This window comes from Rana temporaria, chromosome 13 (genome assembly GCF_905171775.1).
Source record: "Rana temporaria chromosome 13, aRanTem1.1, whole genome shotgun sequence".
Lineage (NCBI taxonomy): Eukaryota > Metazoa > Chordata > Amphibia > Anura > Ranidae > Rana > Rana temporaria.
The window spans coordinates 96,986,844-97,004,772 of NC_053501.1; the positions used below are offsets into that span (position 1 = coordinate 96,986,844).

The window sequence follows — 17,929 nt, forward strand, 5'->3', positions numbered from 1 at the left end:
GGAACTCCGTTCCCACGCGTTCCCACAGGACTTGAGCCCTGGACTGGAGCTTCTAAATGGATGCTCTGCCCTCATTACAATTGGGCTTGCTCGACTGCTGTCAGTGAGATTTAAACCTAGGGGTGGAGCCTGATGGGGATTCATAGACATAAGTTCCCCATCAGGTTTACTCCATGTTTGATTGACAGGAGGCAGTAGACAGATCCTTAGCCAATAGATAGCCGGCTATTGGCTTTAGAATCCGCCCTTTGCTTGCTGTCAATTACAAGGCAAGAGTGGACTTGATGGGGAACTAATGTCTCAGCTTTCTTATTAGGCTCCACCCGTTTAAAGAATAAGTTCACATTTTGTAACATGTTACACCCATATTCAGATGCATCTGTCCCCGATTCTCCATCTTGACAGCAAGCGGGGGATGTTCTCCCACCGCTCGCTGTAACAATAAAAAATGTGTTCTATGAATGGGAAACTACAAGTACCAACAACCTTTGCGGCTGTTGGCTTGTAGTTCTCAATGAACTACCAGGGGACTGTTAAGAGGGGCTGTGAGTACTCATATCAGACTGTAACTGCCTGCCTGTACGAGGTACACTTAGGCCTCGTACAGACAATCGAACATGTCTGCTGAAACTGGTCCGCTGACCAGTTTCAGCAGACATGTTCGGTCGTGTGTACGGCCGACCGGACAGGTTTCCAGCGGACATTTGTCCACCCGATCGTTTTCGAGCGAAAACATGTTTCTTAGCATGCTAAGAAACATGTCCGCTGGAATCCTGTCCGTCGGACATGTTCGGTCGTCTGTACAGACTCACCGTACATGTCGGAGCGGCCGCCATCCCTCGCATGCATCGAATCACTTTGACGCATGCGTGGAAGCATTGACCTTCCAGCGTCGCGGCGACGGCGCGGACACGTCACCGCGCTGTCTGTCTGCGCGGATTTCTGTTTGATGGTGTGTACCACCATCAGACAGAAATCTCCGAGGGAACATGTCTGCTGAAAACGGTCCGGCGGACCGTTTTCAGCGGACTGTCCCCTCGTCTGTACGAGGCCTTAGAGTCTGCAAGACCCCTGCATTGCACTCACGATATGCAGTGCTTTGCAGGCTCATAGTATTTTTTTTTTTTATTACGAAGGTGAACTCATCCTTTTAAGCTTCATTGGTTTCTAGGGGGTCCTTAGGAAGTCCTTTACAGCCAGTTGCAGGGAAAGGGTAACGGTGTTAAATATGCAGCATTGCTACACTGCATACAGGGATAGGCACTGTGTCTGCCTCTGTACGCAGAGATAGAGTAGGTCTTAATTAACTACAGTGGGCCAGATTCACGTAGAATCTCGGCGGCGTAACGTATCGTAGATACGTTACACCGCCGCAAGTTTTCATCGCAAGTGCCTGATTCACCAAGCACTTGCGTGAAAACTTACGCCGGCGGCGTAAGCCCGCGTAATTCAAAGGGGCGTGTGCCATTTAAATTAGGCCCGCTCCCGCGCCGGACCTACTGCGCATGCTCCCTTTTGAATTTCCCGCCGTGCTTTGCGCGAAGTGACGTCATTTTTTCGAGCGGCGACGTGCGTAGCGTACTTCCGTATTCCCGGACGTCTTACGCAAGAAGGAAAAATGTTTACATTTTTACGCCGGAACGTTAGTGTAAAGTTAGGGCATCTTAAACGATGACTAACTTTGCAACGGGAAACTAGACTAGCAGCGATGTAGCGAACGCGAAAAACCGTTGTGGATCGCCGTAACTACTAATTTGCATACCCGACGCTGGTTTACGACGCGAACTCCCCCCAGCGGCGACCGCGGTATTGCATCCTAAGATCCGACAGTGTAAAACAATTACACCTGTCGGATATTAGGGCAAACTATGCATAACTGATTCTATGAATCAGTAGCATAGTTAGGAAGACCCTAAAACAGAGATACGCCGGCGTATCAGGAGATACGCCGTCGTATCTCTTTTGTGAATCTGGGCCAGTGTGCTCATCTACAAACTCAAGGTAATTACTTTTGAATTTAGTGCATTAATAGCGTCACTTTGGAAAAATGGCGCAATTAAGAATTACATGAATCTGTCGCATGTGTCGGTAAAGTTACCGAAAGGGGCTGTAAATATTTTTTATTCTGGCGCAGGCCATTATAAAAAGGCCATAGTGCCAGACAACTATCGGTTGTGCTTATTTTAATTCCCCCAATTGTCCCCTGTGCATTTTATCCTTTCGAATTCCAATTTTTATTCACAATGTTCTTGTCTTTTCCTAATGATAGGAGGCAGAGAGCAGTCCCCAGTGTCGGAGGCTACAGCTTAAGGATTTAATAGTGTCAGAAATGCAGCGATTGACCAAATACCCACTACTACTGGAGAACATCATCAAACACACGGATGGTAAGATTATTCATTTTGGGGGTAATTGGTATTGGCAGAAGTTGTGTGACAGGGTCTCTTCAAAAATTGTATTACCTGGAATTCAAGGAGCTCATTCAAGGATAATATGATTCTGTTGGATCCATCTTATCCAGCTATTCTCTAGTTGCTGCCTGTGCTCCACAACACACAAGCATTTTACAGAACTGCTGATCAAATGTATTCTATAACATTCTCAGAGCCTAACCATTCTCTAAGAAATACAGCCTTAATGAAGGGGGTGGGGGCAATTCTTCTGACACACATTGACTGTACTTGTATTCTTTTCTCTTCATTAAATGATTATAATAAATCATGAAGCGTCTTTTTGGACACTGGGTGCTTCTCTTCAATTACCCAAGTGTTCTCTGCAGTAATGGCCCCATTATTTTTATCTGAAAGGTAGCAGCCCTTAACTCCAATGGAGTCTATCACCTACAATTGGGGTACAACCCATTGGAAGCGATTCCCTCTATACCCTTCACATAGAGACCTGCAACCAAGTAGCCTCCAGCGGTGCCAGTCCAGCCAAAAGGAACAAAGGGCTCAAACGCCTAGTGCATTATCCACAGAACATTGATAAAAGATAAAAAAGGGTACATACTCACAAAAGCCAAATATGTAATAGCGTTGTACCTACGGTAAGCCAAGGAATGGGATGGAACTCCTCTGGTTCAAATGGATGTCATAAAACCAGTTGATGCCCTTCAGGGGATGGTCCCCCTTCGTCAGAGCTCCAGTCCACAGCTGTCTCCCACCCAAACTAGCTGTTCTCTACTGAACTCTCCCCTTATCTTCCCATATTTTTTATTACCCATCTCCTTTTGTTCTTCACACACTATTGTCTTCCTCCCATCTTTACCTTCTAGGATACTCCCCCCCCCCCCCCCGTCCTGCCCTTTCCCTTTTTTCCTGTAGTGTCCTTTTCTATCTTCCGCCCAACTTTCCCTTTTACTTGAGTCAATACTCATTTACACTATGTTCTCTTTGTTATACCGAAAGTCAGTTAATTTCCCCTATACTGTGGGATGAACCGTTCCGCTGTGCCCTAGTTGTACGTATTTGACCAACATAATCTACATGGACACTTTCTTTTTCCTTAATTTTCTAAGCTCACCTATCAGTGGCCACTGTGTGGATTTGTGTCACCCATATTATGCCAGCCCAACGTATTTTGTGCCTTGTACTAGAGAGATCTCGTGTAAACTTTTTCTCAATTTTTTTGTAACTATTCATCCCTCCCGAGTTGTTTCTTCAACTATGTTTTAAGGCTGGACATGTTGGATATCTATTTACCTAATAAAATTAACTCCTATTGTTAGATTGGGACTTTGAAATTGTGAAAACCTTGTTCTGCTTTCTTTAAAAATGTTACCACTTATAGGGGCCTATGTACGAAAGAACTGCCTATACTGTGAATTGCAACCATCGAGATTCTACCCCTCTTCCTGTAATTTGCATTAGGTGCATGAAAGTTAAAATCAGGTTTCTATGGGCAGGACTTATTTTTTAAATCATGTATACAGGTGGCCCATACAGGTTAGTTCAGTGTCCGGGGCTAGGATGCAGAACTGTACCCCCTTCCCTGCTTCTAATATATGCCATAGATTGTATGCACCGCCCTGCGATCATTCTCTGCCCCCTGTTGCTTGGTTGCCATGGGGTGCTTACTGCCAATTGTATGCCAAATGGTTGCACATGCATTGTGTGTTTTTCTTGTCAGCTGTGGGCATATGAGGTTGAGAGAGGGCATGTTGAACTGCATGTGACATCAGTAACTGTCAGGCCCCGTACACACGTCCGAGAAAGTCGACGGGCAAAACACATCGTTTTGCTCGTCGAGTTCCTTGTGAAGCCGCCGAGGATCTCGACGAACCAACTTTTCCCATTGACTAACGAGGAAATAGAGAACATGTTCTCTATTTGGCCCGACGAGATCCTCGTCGGTTTCCTCGGCGAAAAGTGTACACACGACCGGTTATCTCGGCAGAATACGTCTCCCATCGAGTTTCTGGCTGAATTCTGCCGAGAAAACCGGTCGTGTGTACGGGGCCCTAGAGCAGACCTGAGTCTGCCACCTGCTGGTTGTCATCCATTGATCTTGACTGCACCCTGGGCAGCTACCCTTCTTGCCCACCCCTTGTCCTGGCCCTGGGCCCATATGATATTTGAAAAAGAAAATGTTTTATGTAAATGTATGATTTTTTCTTTTCTCCGCGTTATCTTCTGCATTTTTTATGTATTGAAAACTAACAGCATTCAGTTCAGTTAGATAAACAGAAAGGCAAAACAAAAATAGTTATTCAAACTGTCACATTTTCAAAAACCAAAATCTTTCTCTGGTCATGTGAACAGGATAACTGCTGGAGTCACTAATTTATTTAACTCAATATTCGTGCAATGGTTTATGAAATAAACTTGCAGTAAAACATATACTAAAGTAAATTTTCGGGTACACAAGCACAATATGTTACCTATTTTTTGTGAAATATAAAAAGACAAGGTTGTTCTGAATAAATAGATACCCAACATGTCCAGCTTTAAAATCACATGTGCACTTGGAACGGCGAAAAACTTTTGATACTGACTATTTTCCATTGACGACACTTAACAGCCCCTACAAGTCATCAATTTAGATTTAATCATGAACAAGGAGACTAGATGTATTGCTCTCATTCTAGCGTGCACATGGTATGTAACTTTGTGTTTTGCAATAGACACTGTCTTGCGTAAGTGTCCCCGACGTATGCATTTATATTCGCATGTATGTGGGGGGCTCCAAAATTAGTTTTATATTTTTTTCAGGGGGTGGGTTTAAGTGTCTGGGTGTAGCTTTAATTTTTTTACACTTTTTTTAAACTGTATTTTTCTCCACAAGTCCCCTTTGTGATGATTTTTTTGGTAACATGTTGTCTTTAATGACACATCAGATTTATGATAGTAAATTAGCTACGGGATAAGTAACACGTCATGGAATCACATAAGGAAGGGTAGATTGAAATGGAAGGTGAAGAGGTATAAAAATGAAATAGTAGGGAGGTTATATTGAATTAAAACCCCAAATATAATAGGACACGAAAATAGTCATTTGAAATTATATACCCTTATTTTTTTTTTTTGTACTGTTGGTTGCTTGACACACGTATTAGGGCGCTGCAAAGCCCCTTCTTAATTATATTTTAAATAATATATTGCACAAATTGAGTTTTGGTTATGAGCAGACAAACGGGTGTGGGTCGGCCTTTTTTTTTCTCTTTTCTCTTTTGATCAAGGACCAGTTGTGTTTTCTCGGGGTGGGGGGGTTAGTGTGGTGTATGTCAATGAAAGGATTTATACAGATATTTTGTGCAATGTGTATCCTTTTGTTGTATGTTGGAATTTGTCTTAATAAATAAAAAGAGATTATAAAAAAATGTATGACACATCAGGGGTCTATATGACCCCTGATGTCTCACCTGCCCTGCAATAAAGCTAATGTAACCTAAATCAAGCTCCATTAGCGTACTGGCTGGGGAAAGTGACACCAGGACCCAGAAGTGACATTTTGGACATCTCTTTTGGGTCACTAGCATGAAGGAGAGATCAGTGAACATCTGTCTACCCATCCTCTCTACCCGATGGCTCCTGCCATGCCAGTCCTGGGGCCGATGATGGGCGCTTGTAGCCTAGGAAAAAAGGGAGGGGGAGCACGAAAGGGGAGGTGGGACTGGCACTTATAGGGGGTGGGAGGGGGGGGAGAATTAGGCCCGTTGCATAGCCACCAGATTGTTTCCATCTGGCAGATTACAGTCGGCATGTCAGATTTACACATACTCCCAGAGACTGCAGCCACCAGGAGTGTGTGTTAACCCTGCTCGCCATCGTCATATGGCATACAGCAGTGACAGTAAAAGGGTTCATAAAGAGACAGATAGATTAATTATACAGCATTCAATACTGGATTTTTTTTAAAACCAATCTATGAATTTTAAAGTGTTTTAACCCAAGAATAAGCATGTAATTTTATGCAGCTTACCAGTTCTTGGAAGAAAAGAAATGGCTGCAAATACAGGAATTGCGATTGCTTTTTATTGTTCAAAGTGATAACACCAAAGACACCAACACAAAGTCACGTAGACGCATTTCACACATACATCTTGTGCTTAATCACTACTGTAATGATTAAGCACAATATGTATGTGTGAAACGCGTCTGTGACCTTGTGTTGGTGTCCTTGGTGTTATCACTTTGAACAATAAAAGGCAATCGTAATTCTTGGATGTGCAGCTATTTCTTTTCTTACAAGTTTCCCACGGAGGCGGGCCGGGGCTGCCACTCTACGAGACATTCCACCTCAGGTTCTCATTATATACCAGTTCTTAGATGTGATCTGCATTAGTTTCCTTTGTTTAGACTCCTGATTATTTTCATCTGGTGATCCTGCCAGTAACACCCTTCCTCTTCTAGGGTTATAATGACCAATCACCATAATGTATTTATGGAGTAGCCATGTTGTTGCCCTAGGACTTTGCTACTGAACATCTCTCCCTTTCCTTATCTCCATAACATAGTGAGAATGTGGTACAGTAATAGAAATTCATTGTTTGGGTTTATATACATTTTAACACATTAGCACCGTGTCTTGCAGCCAGCTTACTGGAATACGAGAAGCTTTGCCGCTGCCGGGATCGATGTCGGGATATCCTGAAATACGTGAACGAGTCGGTAAAGCAGAGGGAGAATAGATATCGACTGGCGGAATACCAGAAACGTCTGGACCTCACATCCCTGGAGAGGACCAATAATCCGTTGGCAGCAGAGTTTAAGGTGAGCGAGAGGGCACAGTGTCTTCTCACCCAGCCCTGATGTCCCTTTAAGTGGGTCCCTACACCTGGAGGGGCACCCAATCATAATGAGAGACCATGAACTGCCTGAAAACTCTGTCAATGTGGTAGGGGAGCGTAGTGAGCGCATTTTTAGCCCAGAATACTCAGTCATCCATGGACACAAATGTGCGATATGTGGGTGCTACAACCCACCCTCATTGCTGCTACACATTTTCATTATGTCGGCGGCAAGGGGGTTCATCTTCTATATTGTTCTGTATTTTTGGGGATTTGTGACCCCGTGAGAGTCCTTTGTAAAATATTACCAATACTGCATTTTTTCTTGGCTTCTTTCTTCTTTGTGTCTACCCTATGTTGCAAGGAACAATTTTGTACCTTATTGCAGTGGTGCAGAAGATGTTTATATTTTGGGCCCTTAAAGTGGTGCTAAAGGCAGAAGTTGTTTTACCTTAATTGATCTTAGGTAAAAAACCTTCTGCATGCAGTTCTCCCCCTGCCCCCCACCCAAATATATGCTAGAGCCCACTCTCAATCCAGCGATGTGTATGCAAGACACGCTGCTTCCTAAGCCTCTCTTTCTTTGGTGGACAGAGAGACAGCAGCAGGAGCCAATGGCACCTGCTGTTGTCCACCACAGCCAGTGAGAAAGTAGCAGGGGGGGAGGGCCAAGCCGCACTGTGTGTGCCAAGGGACACACAGAGCTGGCTCAGGAGTGAGCATGCATGAGCGCCTTTTGGAAGGCAACACAAGTTAATATAATCTGGCTAACCGAAAGAGGATGGGAATCATTGATTAACCACTCTGCAAGCAAGCTTCAAAGAGAGCTATGGCTGCCAAGATAATTGATGACAAAAGTTAAATGAGCAACAGATACATGGGCAATACTACCCCTAGAGGCCAATACAGCAAGACGGATGGTAATATAATCTATTGAGGAGGACTTCCCTGTGACCACTTTGATTCGTCAAAAATACTAGTTTGCTTGGCAATGGGGGTGGGGGGGGGGTTGGATGAGGTGTGATTAAGGTTTTTAAAAAGGGCCGTTTGAACCACAAAGCTCTCTTTTGCCATCCAGAGCCCAGCCAAGGAGTCTGTCTAGAGAATTGTGATAAGTATTTTTGATATTCTGCTGTTTAGCGTGTAATATTAGCATATTCCTATTTTCCTGGGAAATAAACAAAATATATTGTTTTACTAGCAGCAGTGTGTTTACTTTAAAAGATAACCTTATATAATTGTGCTTATCAGAGTCTCAATAGACTAGCTAATTATAGGCTTAGACAAGTTAATACATTTATGCAATAGATAGAGGGAATCCGTAAACACCTTTCGGAATAGTTGTATAGCTTATATGGATTAGTTTGTATATTATTGCATAATTGCTTCAGCGCCCCAATAGCAAGCGGCTTGCCATGGTGGGTACTCGTCACAAGGGAGGGGCCCAGGGCGCTGGTGGGTGATTTGAGAAGAGGAGGATTGGGGCTGTTCTGTGCAAAACCATTACACAGAGTAGGTAAGTATGACGTTTTTTATTATGTATGTGTATAAATATATATATATATATATATATATATATATATATATATATATATACGCACACACACATTTTATGTTAATAAATTGAAGCCCATTAAAGAAAATAAGCACTAACCACCCTCTTTATCAAGGATGCGCTCAGAGTGTTTGGATACCAGTCCGAAACCCACCCGAGCTATCTGTCCAAGAAGCTGTCACTGTGCCCCACCAATCATAGGCGACTGAGGCATTCCCAGCCCTGCAGCCACATTTAAACACACCCCTTGTATATGTGTGGGTGCGAGGCAAGCGTATGATTGGTGGTCTGCAGTGACATCTTCCTGGTGGGATAGCTCAAGCGAGTTAGGACTAGTTTATGGACATGCCTGACCCCATCCCTACTCTCAATGTTCCAGTGCTGTCCCTCTGCTTCCTTCTCTCTTTACCCTTTGCTACTAAACTCTTCTGGTTTGAATGACGGCATGTATGATTCAAGTTTTATGTGCGGTGAGAATAACAATCTGCTTTTCGGCTTACAGAACCTGGACCTGACAACAAGGAGAATGATCCATGAAGGCTCTTTAACTTGGAGGATCACAAAAGATAAGACTATAGGTATGGGATCTTTATTGAAAACTCCTAAAGGTGCCCATAGATGTAGAAGGATGGTCTGCTATGCAAGTCAATGCTGGCCAGCCCTCTACTATCATAAACATACATGCAAGTCTTTGTGTATGCCTATGGAATAATATGAAGGAGGCATAAACCATTGTCTCTAGCACCAGCTTATTTTTGGCCAAATAATAGCCACGGGACAAAGTTTTGTAATATATCTTATCCTTTAATAACTAGAAAAACGTCTCTATAGATATCTAAATTTAGATATTTAAAGGACACCACCATAGTTGAAGTAAAGACTAGACATATGCACTGTCAAGAAATGTGTTTGTTTTCTTTTGCGTTTCATTTGTTTTTTGTTTTTTTGTTATTTGGGTCATTCATTATGATCGCAATTCATACATTCGTAAATTCGTACATTCGTAAAATTCATAAATTTGTATATTTGTAAATTCGTATATTTGTATATTTGTAAATTTGTACATTTGTACATTTGTACATTTGTACATTTGTAAATTTGTACATTTGTACATTTGTAAATTTGTATATTCGTAAATTTGTAAATTTGTATATTCGTAAATTCGTAAATTTGTAAATTCGTACATTCGGAAATTAGAAAATTTGGAAATTAGAAAAGCCAAAATAATAACTACCTATTAAATTATAGGTATTGTAATTTCCTTTCCAATTTGGTTGTTGGTGAACGTTACGAATTTATCTGAAGTTGCGCATTACCTGAAATAACAAATGTCGCAGCTAAACAAATGGAACGAAACAAATTAATAATAAATAATAAAAAAAGTTTTTATTATTATTAATTCATTACGTTCCATTCATTTAGATATGGCATTTGTTATTTCAGAAAATAATACATATCTTCTAATAAATTTGTAATCGTTACGTTCACTAACAGCCAAATTTGAAAGAAAATTCCAATACCTATAATTTAATAGTTAGTAATAGTTAAGTTATTATTAGTTAATAATTATTTCAGATTTCTGAATATACGAATGTACAAATGTACGAATTTAAGCATTTCCGAATGTACGATTGTACAAATTTACGAATATTCTATTGTTAAACAGGTTTTCATTAATTCAGATATTTCCGAATGAACAAATTGCACATGTCTAGTAAAGAATGTGAAATCTTGCGAATTTGAAATAATACCTTTAAAAATGTCAGTTGGCAGTGTCTACTTATAGACAGAGCACCACTTAATGCAGCTATTTTCAAAGACCACTATCTGCTCTCTTTAGATATTCAAATTCAGAGATCTAAAGGACAACACCATAGTTGAAAACTGAAATCTTGCGAATTTGAAATACTGGGGGGGCAGGAAATCTTAAAGGGTCACTAAAGGAATTTTTTTTTTTAGCTAAATAGCTTCCTTTACCTTACTGCAGTCCTGGTTTCATGTCCTCATTGTTCGTTTTTGCTTTGATGTTGCTGTAAATCCTCTCTGTTCTGGACACTTCCTGGTTGTCTGTTTCCTGATCACCACAGTACTGGGAGATTTCTCACTGTGGTGACTAATCAAGGAGTTGTGATTACTGTGTGTAAAACAAAACTGGATTGGTGCTGAGGAGTTTTAGACAAAGTATCACTGCTCTCTATTGGCTGACTGCCCTCTATTGGCTCTCTGTACATCAGAGAACCAGTGAACAACAGCAAAAACGAAACTAAACTGCAGGCACATTATATGATTTTTTTTTATCTATTTTTAATCATTTTTAAATGGAATCAGTTAACTATTATGTCTCTATACCCTGTAAACAGTCATTTCAGCTAAAACATTTTTTTCCTTTAGTGACCCTTTAAAGGCTAAATTCCCCTTTCCAGAAAATAGCCTACATAGTCAAGGGACCCAAATAGATATAAAAAAAACCTGTGAATGGCTATAAATTTTATTGCAATATCTGTAGACCAATGGTCACCCATGGAAGCTTGGTCAAAAAACTCCCAGCTAGCAACCCCCATGTCTTGTATTGCTGGTAGGAGTTTTGGTTTCTACCCCTCCTATTAAGCATCCGATGACTTTTGTGTCCTAGCACTAAGGCAGGACGTGGGGATTGCTAACTGGCAGCTTTTCCGCCAGGCTTCCAGGTGGGCCCAAATAGCTTACAAGTTTTCTTCGGTCAAAACCGACCGCGTGTGGGCCCCATCGGTTATTTAACCATTAGTTAATAAAAAGCCAACTTGCTTTAAATTTAACCGATGGATTCCTAACCGATGGGAAAAAAGCGATTGTTAGTAGGCACAACCATCGGTTAAAAATCCATGCATGCTCAGAATCAAGTCGACGCATGCTTGGAAGCATTGAACTTAGTTTTTTTCAGCACGTCTTTGTGTTTTACGTCACCGCGTTCTGACACGATCGGTTTTTTAACCAATGGTGTGTAGGCGCAACGGACCATCAGTTAGCTTCATCGGTTAACCAATGAAAACGGTCCATCAGACCGTTCTCATCGGATGGACCGATTGTGTGTACGCGACTTTACAAAGTTCATGTCTACTGGGGGCCCCTTGACTGCATACCGCATTTGCTGGAAAAAATTAACATAGACTTTAAGGTTGGGTTAATTTAGAAAATTCAGTCCAGCTTTTTTTTTGTATATGTGTTGGATCAGAATAATTCTCATATTAGAGCTGCATGCCACCTCCACCCCCCCATAATCCATTGTTCAGCTTAAGAATGTTAAACATGAATATGTATAAATATACAAGGGCTACCTGCTATATTTTTCTTTGTACACCATGTTTTGATTTTTCTATCTCATTCCTACAGACCTCCATGTTCTCCTCTTGGAAGATCTCTTGGTTCTACTGCAGAAACAGGATGAGAAGCTGGTGCTTAAATGTCACAGTAAAACCACAGTGGTCTCCTCTGATACCAAGCAGACGTTTAGCCCGGTGATCAAGCTGAACTCTGTGCTGGTGCGACCTGTAGCCACAGGTACGTTTGGATGGGTGGCAACTCTATAGCTCATGGCTCTTTAAAAAACATAGCAGCACTGGGTTGCGGTATCATCAATTTTGGAAAAAGCTTTATTGTAAATGGACTATAAGGCTTGTGAAGGTGCACAATTTTTTATTAACAATATATTTGTTTTTCTATTAATAATGTAATTTTATTTATACCAACACTGGTCTTATACTATTCAAGCAGCGCAGGACTTTACTTTATTGATATTTATGTTTAATGTGGGAGCACATGAAAGGTGTCAGCACCAATTTGGTGGGATATCATTAGGTATTTTTGCTAGAAAATTTCTTAGAACCCACAAACATTATCATTTTTTTTCTATAGAATAAATATAGATCCTATAGAATAAAATGGCGGTCATTGCAATTCTTTGTCACACCATATTTGCGCAGCTGTCTTACAAGCGCACTTTTTTTGGAAAAAATACACTTTTTTTTATTAAAAAATAAGACAACAGTAAAGTTAGCCAAATTTTTTTAATATTGTGAAAGATAATGTTACGCAGAGTAAATTGATACCCAACATGTCGCGCTTCAAAATTGAACCCACTCGTGGATTGGCAACAAACTTTTACCCTTAAAAATCTCCATAGGCTACGTTTAAAAAATTCTACAGGTTGCATGTTTTGAGTTACAGAGAAGGTCTAGGGCTAGAATTATTGCTTTCACTCCAACGATCGTGGCAATACCTCACATGTGTGGTTTGAACACTGTTTTCATATGCGGGCGCTTCTCACGTATGGGTTTGCTTCTGCTCGCGAGCTTGTCGGGATGGGGCGCTTTAAAATTTGTATTATTATTTCTTTTACTTTACTTTGTTTTGACACTGTTTAAAAAAAATAAAAATAGAACTTGGGTCACTTTTATTCCTATTACAAGGAATGTAAATCCCTTGTAATAGAAACAAGCATGACAGCTCCTCTCAAAAAGACCTCAGATCTCATATTTACACTACAATGTAATACAAAAAATGGCTCTTTAAGAGCTATGGGCGGAAGTGACGTTTTGATGTTGCGTCCGCCCTGCTATAGTATGGAGATGGGTAGGGGCCATCTTCCCCCTCACTCGTCTCCATAACCAGCCGCAGAGAGGAACCGATTGGGTTACGGCAGCTAGCTGCTGCCATAACGGAGATATCCCTCTTCAAAGTGCCGATGTATATAATTGTGCAGGGGTCCGGAAGTCGTTAATCACTGAACATAATTTTATTTATAGTTGGATTATTCACCTAAATATTCATTAACGTTAACCTGCTGATTTTTCTTGCATGGACCAAGCGCACGTTTATTTTATTTGCCTTGGGAATTTTCAAATTGATCAAGCAGCATTTTTATGATAGTTTTTAGTTTATACATTTAGTCGACGTGTACTGCTAACTGGTGATCAATTGAATACGAATCAGCTTCTTGGTTTGCAGTTGTAAGACAGTAACGTCAATATTCACCTCCTTTTCCATGTGGTATTATATGGTTTTATTATGTGATATAACCCAAATATGTCCTTTTTATTTATTTACAGACAAGAGGGCGTTCTTCATTATCTGCACATCGGAATTGGGCCCACAGATCTATGAGCTTATAGCCATGACATCATCGGAGAAAAATATGTAAGTTCTGCAGTAGAAGAGTGCTAGTTATAGATGAAGATATTGACCTGAGATCAATGCTGTATCCTGGCCTAGGCCAACAAGGCCCAGGCCTAGGGTAGCACTTTGCAGGGGGGCAGCACGGAAAGAGTCCCCGCCGGCTTGCGCTACACTGTTGGTGTAACACAAACTGCTTCTAATTTTGACTGTCCTATCATCCTGGACCACAGACCTTCCTCACTGTGCTATACGTTTTCTGCTGCACTATTGGCATGGTTATATCTTCTTAGTCCTCTCCATAAAATGATCAGAAATTTTTGTGTAAAGTAGAACTATAGGCAACACTTCTTTCTTTCATTTTGGATAGAGTAATGGAGGTTTTATAGCCCATGTCAGTTTATTTTTTACCATCCCTGTCCCATTACAGAAATTTCCCATCACTTCCTGCCCCATAGCCAAACAGGAAGTGAGAGGAAATCCCACTCGAAAATTTCAGGGCGGTCTTAAACAGAAAGGGGTGTGTCCTTGTCAGGAAGGGGTGGGTCCTATTTAAATTAGGGGGTGCACGAGTTTAGTCAGGCCTAAGGTAGCACAAAACCTAAATACACTACTGACTGAGATTGATGGGGATCAGGGGAACCAGTTCATTTTTAAGTAGAATCAGAGTCTGCAACAGACCACTGTTCCCTGCTACTTTTATGTTTGGGGAAATACCCGGTATGTGCATTTTTGGATAAACGTTGATGCAGAATCGATCGCCCTTAAACGAGTATGCCCACTTATTCCCTTGTATTGACACCTGCGCCTCCCCTGGAGGCACATACGCTCTGAGGATTTTTTTGCTTTAGGACTTTGGAGCAAATGTCTGTGCATAAGGCCATAAAGTGTGGAAAAAAACCCTCACTGTCATCCAATACAAAAAGAGATGAGAGAAGAAAAGTTTAATAGGAAAAAAGGGCAGGGGGTAGAAGAAGAGGAGACCCTGCACCACCCAAAAGTAGGGTCCCACTAGGAAAATGGATTTCAAGACAAAAGTGGATCTAGGAGCCCAGGTCAGACAGATGTAAGTTATATTCAAAGATGATTGTTTATTACTTTTGTTTTTTTTCCTAGGTGGAAAGAGCTGCTAGAAGAAGCCACGAAAAATGCAATGAAAAACCCTTCTTCTTCCATCAAACGTGTTTCTCCAGGCCTGCTCCACACAAGGGTGCCCTCTGTCGGGTAATTTTACTCCATAAAACTAGCTGCCTGAGGGAGAACTGTACTTGATGATGCAGAAAAAACTGATCTGCCCACCCACCTCAAAGCTGGTGAACCTACCATGACTTTTTATGACCGACATATGTGACAAATGACCGCAGTAGAGGTGTGCTGAAAGGGCCGTTTGTTCTTTATTGCAGAAAAGCAGATTTTCCAACCTGTTTGTAAACCGTTTGATTTTACAAAGAATTTTATTGTTTTTTTTAAAGTCTAATACAGGTATTTTGCTCCCACTTCCGGGCATAGATAGCCAAGCCACCCGCCGCTATCTACGCCACTTCCTGCGCCTCCTCTGTCCCCCCCCCCTGCGTCTTTTGGGAGATATACAGGTCCCAGAAGACAGGGACCAGTGGAATAGCACAGCGCAAGTCGCACATGCGCAGTAGGGAACCAGGAAGTGAAGCCGCAAGGCTTTACTTCCTGATTCCCTTACCGAAGATGGCGGCGCCTCCACCTGAGAGCCGAGGGACAGATCGGCTTTGGGTGCCGACATCGGCACCCTGGACAGGTGAGTGTCCTTGTTTTAAAAGTCAGCAGCTGCAGTATTTGTAGCTGCTGACTTTAAAAAAATAAAAAAATTGGTGGAACTCCGCATTAATGTTGTATGTTGAATCAAGATGCAAGTTGGGTGCTTCGTAGTACTTGCTACAGATATACATAAAGGTGTCTAGGGTATGTCATGTTAGAGAGGAAAGGAGGGGATTTTAAAGTAAAAAAAAAAATTATTATCAGTGAACAAACCATATCCTACCTAAGAGAACCATGCTGGCTGCCATTGCTGATTTGTCATTTTGCAAATACAATTTTCTTGGCTATTGTGTTGACCTTTTTCCTCCAAAATCTTAAGTCACTACCATGAATAAGTATGCAGGTAAGGAGTTCTGACTTCTATAATGTGACCTTCCTGATCTATGGGCCAGATTCACAGAAAAAGTACGCCGGAGTATCTGCTGATACTCCGGCGTACTTTCAAATTTGCTGCGTCGTATCTTTATTTGTAATTCACAAACAAAGATACGACGGCTTTTGGCTAAGCTCCGACAGGCGTACGGCTTCGTACGCCTTCGGATCTTAGGATGCAATACTTCGGCGACCGCTGGGTGGAGTTTGCGTCGTTTTCTGCGTCGGGTATGCAAATTAGCTGATTACGGTGATCCACGAAGGTACGCGCGTTCGTCGCATTCTCTTACGTCGTCGCTAGTCGGTTTTTCCTGTCTCAAACATAAGCCTGCTTTTTCATGGCTTACATTTAGAGCAGCCATGTTAAAGTATGGCCGTCGTTCCCGCTTCGAATTTCAATTTTTTATTTTTTTGCGTAAGACGTCCGGTAATACGAAAGTACGTTACGCACGTCACCATTCAAAAAGCACGGAACGCACCTAATTTAAATGGTACACGTCCCATTTGAATTAGGCGGGCTTGCGCCGGATGACTTTATGCTACGCCGCCGCAAGTTTACACGTAAGTGCTTTGTGAATCAAGCACGTACGACAAAAACTTGCGGCGGCGTAACGTAAAGGGGATATGTTACGCCGCCGTAATTATTCGTGAATCTGGCCCTATATACTTATTCCAGGTGTGGAACTCGAAGTATTGAAGGCCAAGAGTCAGTACAACCACTTGGCAGCCAATATTTACAGGTCAACAATGGCAGCTCCAATGTTTCTCTTAAGACACCTTTCTCTTAAAATCTCTTATAATCTTTAATTATAATTTTTAAAGAGGCAAGGAAACAGTGTAAAGGCAATGAAATGTCATCATTCCACAAATCACAAACAAAACCTGATACAGAGTCATATATAATAACCAATGGGTGATGTAAAAAAATCATCATAGTTCTCTACTAAAAAGTTTATTACACAGATTTAACTCACTATTCAAATAGAAATAAAGTATACAATGGGAAATATGGATGGTAGCCATAGTAAGTATGGAAAAACAGCCAAAAAAATAAAAAAACAGTACATCAAGTAAACAGGCAGTTGTGTCCAGACCTATAATGAAGGATATTCATAATCAAGTGTACAACGAGCACTAAAGAGGAGGTAAGGCCACTCTGAGGAGGAGCAAAGCCAGCTGGAAACTGTCTAGACATGGAAAATCCCAGATTATCCAATCATGGAGAGAAGGGGATAATGGAAAATAAAAAGAAGGCCATGGGGAGGGAAAAGAAAAAGGAAATTGGGGGAACATAAAAAGAGCAGAGGAATAAGAAGAGGAGGAAAAGATGGAAAAGGTCCCAGGGGTATCGATAGCTAAAAAATTTGATTCTATGGAGGAGGCGATCAAATCTAGAAGGATGGGTGTATAAGATCTATGGGCACCAAATTCTGCGAAATTTGCCAGGATAGCCATCAGCTTTTCATTAATCCATGATATATCATTTGTGTGTTTTTTCACTGCCTCAAAGCTAAAAAAAATACCATAGTTCAAAGAATACACAGTATTCTTGTGGTGGTGGGAGTAAGCTTAGGTCTCTCCAACCTCCTAGAAATCCCTATTTTAAATGAAAGGAAATGTGATGGATTTTCAAAACAGAAAAGGGTAGAAAAGGGGTGTTTGTATAGCATTTGAGCAGGGGGAATAAAAGTGAGCTATGGGGAAGAGGTTGGGGAAAAGGTCAGGGAAGGGAAAATCGGACACAAGGAGATAGGGGTAGCCTGCAGCGAAGGAGTGAATGGGGGTAGGGAGAGGGGTGGAAGACAAGTAATGGGAAAATTCTTTGGAGAACCAAT

The 17,929-nt window shown here is 41.5% G+C and overlaps 1 protein-coding gene across 5 annotated transcripts in view; it reads left to right on the plus strand.

Moving 5' to 3' along the window:
- ARHGEF11 (Rho guanine nucleotide exchange factor 11) overlaps nt 1-17,929 on the plus strand; it is a 302,232-nt gene that overhangs the window by 252,450 nt on the left and 31,853 nt on the right. For all 5 annotated transcript variants that reach the window (XM_040332151.1, XM_040332146.1, XM_040332148.1 and 2 more), the window contains 6 exons: nt 2,270-2,387; nt 7,033-7,211; nt 9,286-9,361; nt 12,153-12,320; nt 13,868-13,955; nt 15,048-15,155. In XM_040332151.1, the coding sequence (XP_040188085.1) occupies nt 2,270-2,387; nt 7,033-7,211; nt 9,286-9,361; nt 12,153-12,320; nt 13,868-13,955; nt 15,048-15,155 (737 nt within the window). The remainder of the gene's footprint in view (nt 1-2,269; nt 2,388-7,032; nt 7,212-9,285; nt 9,362-12,152; nt 12,321-13,867; nt 13,956-15,047; nt 15,156-17,929) is intronic.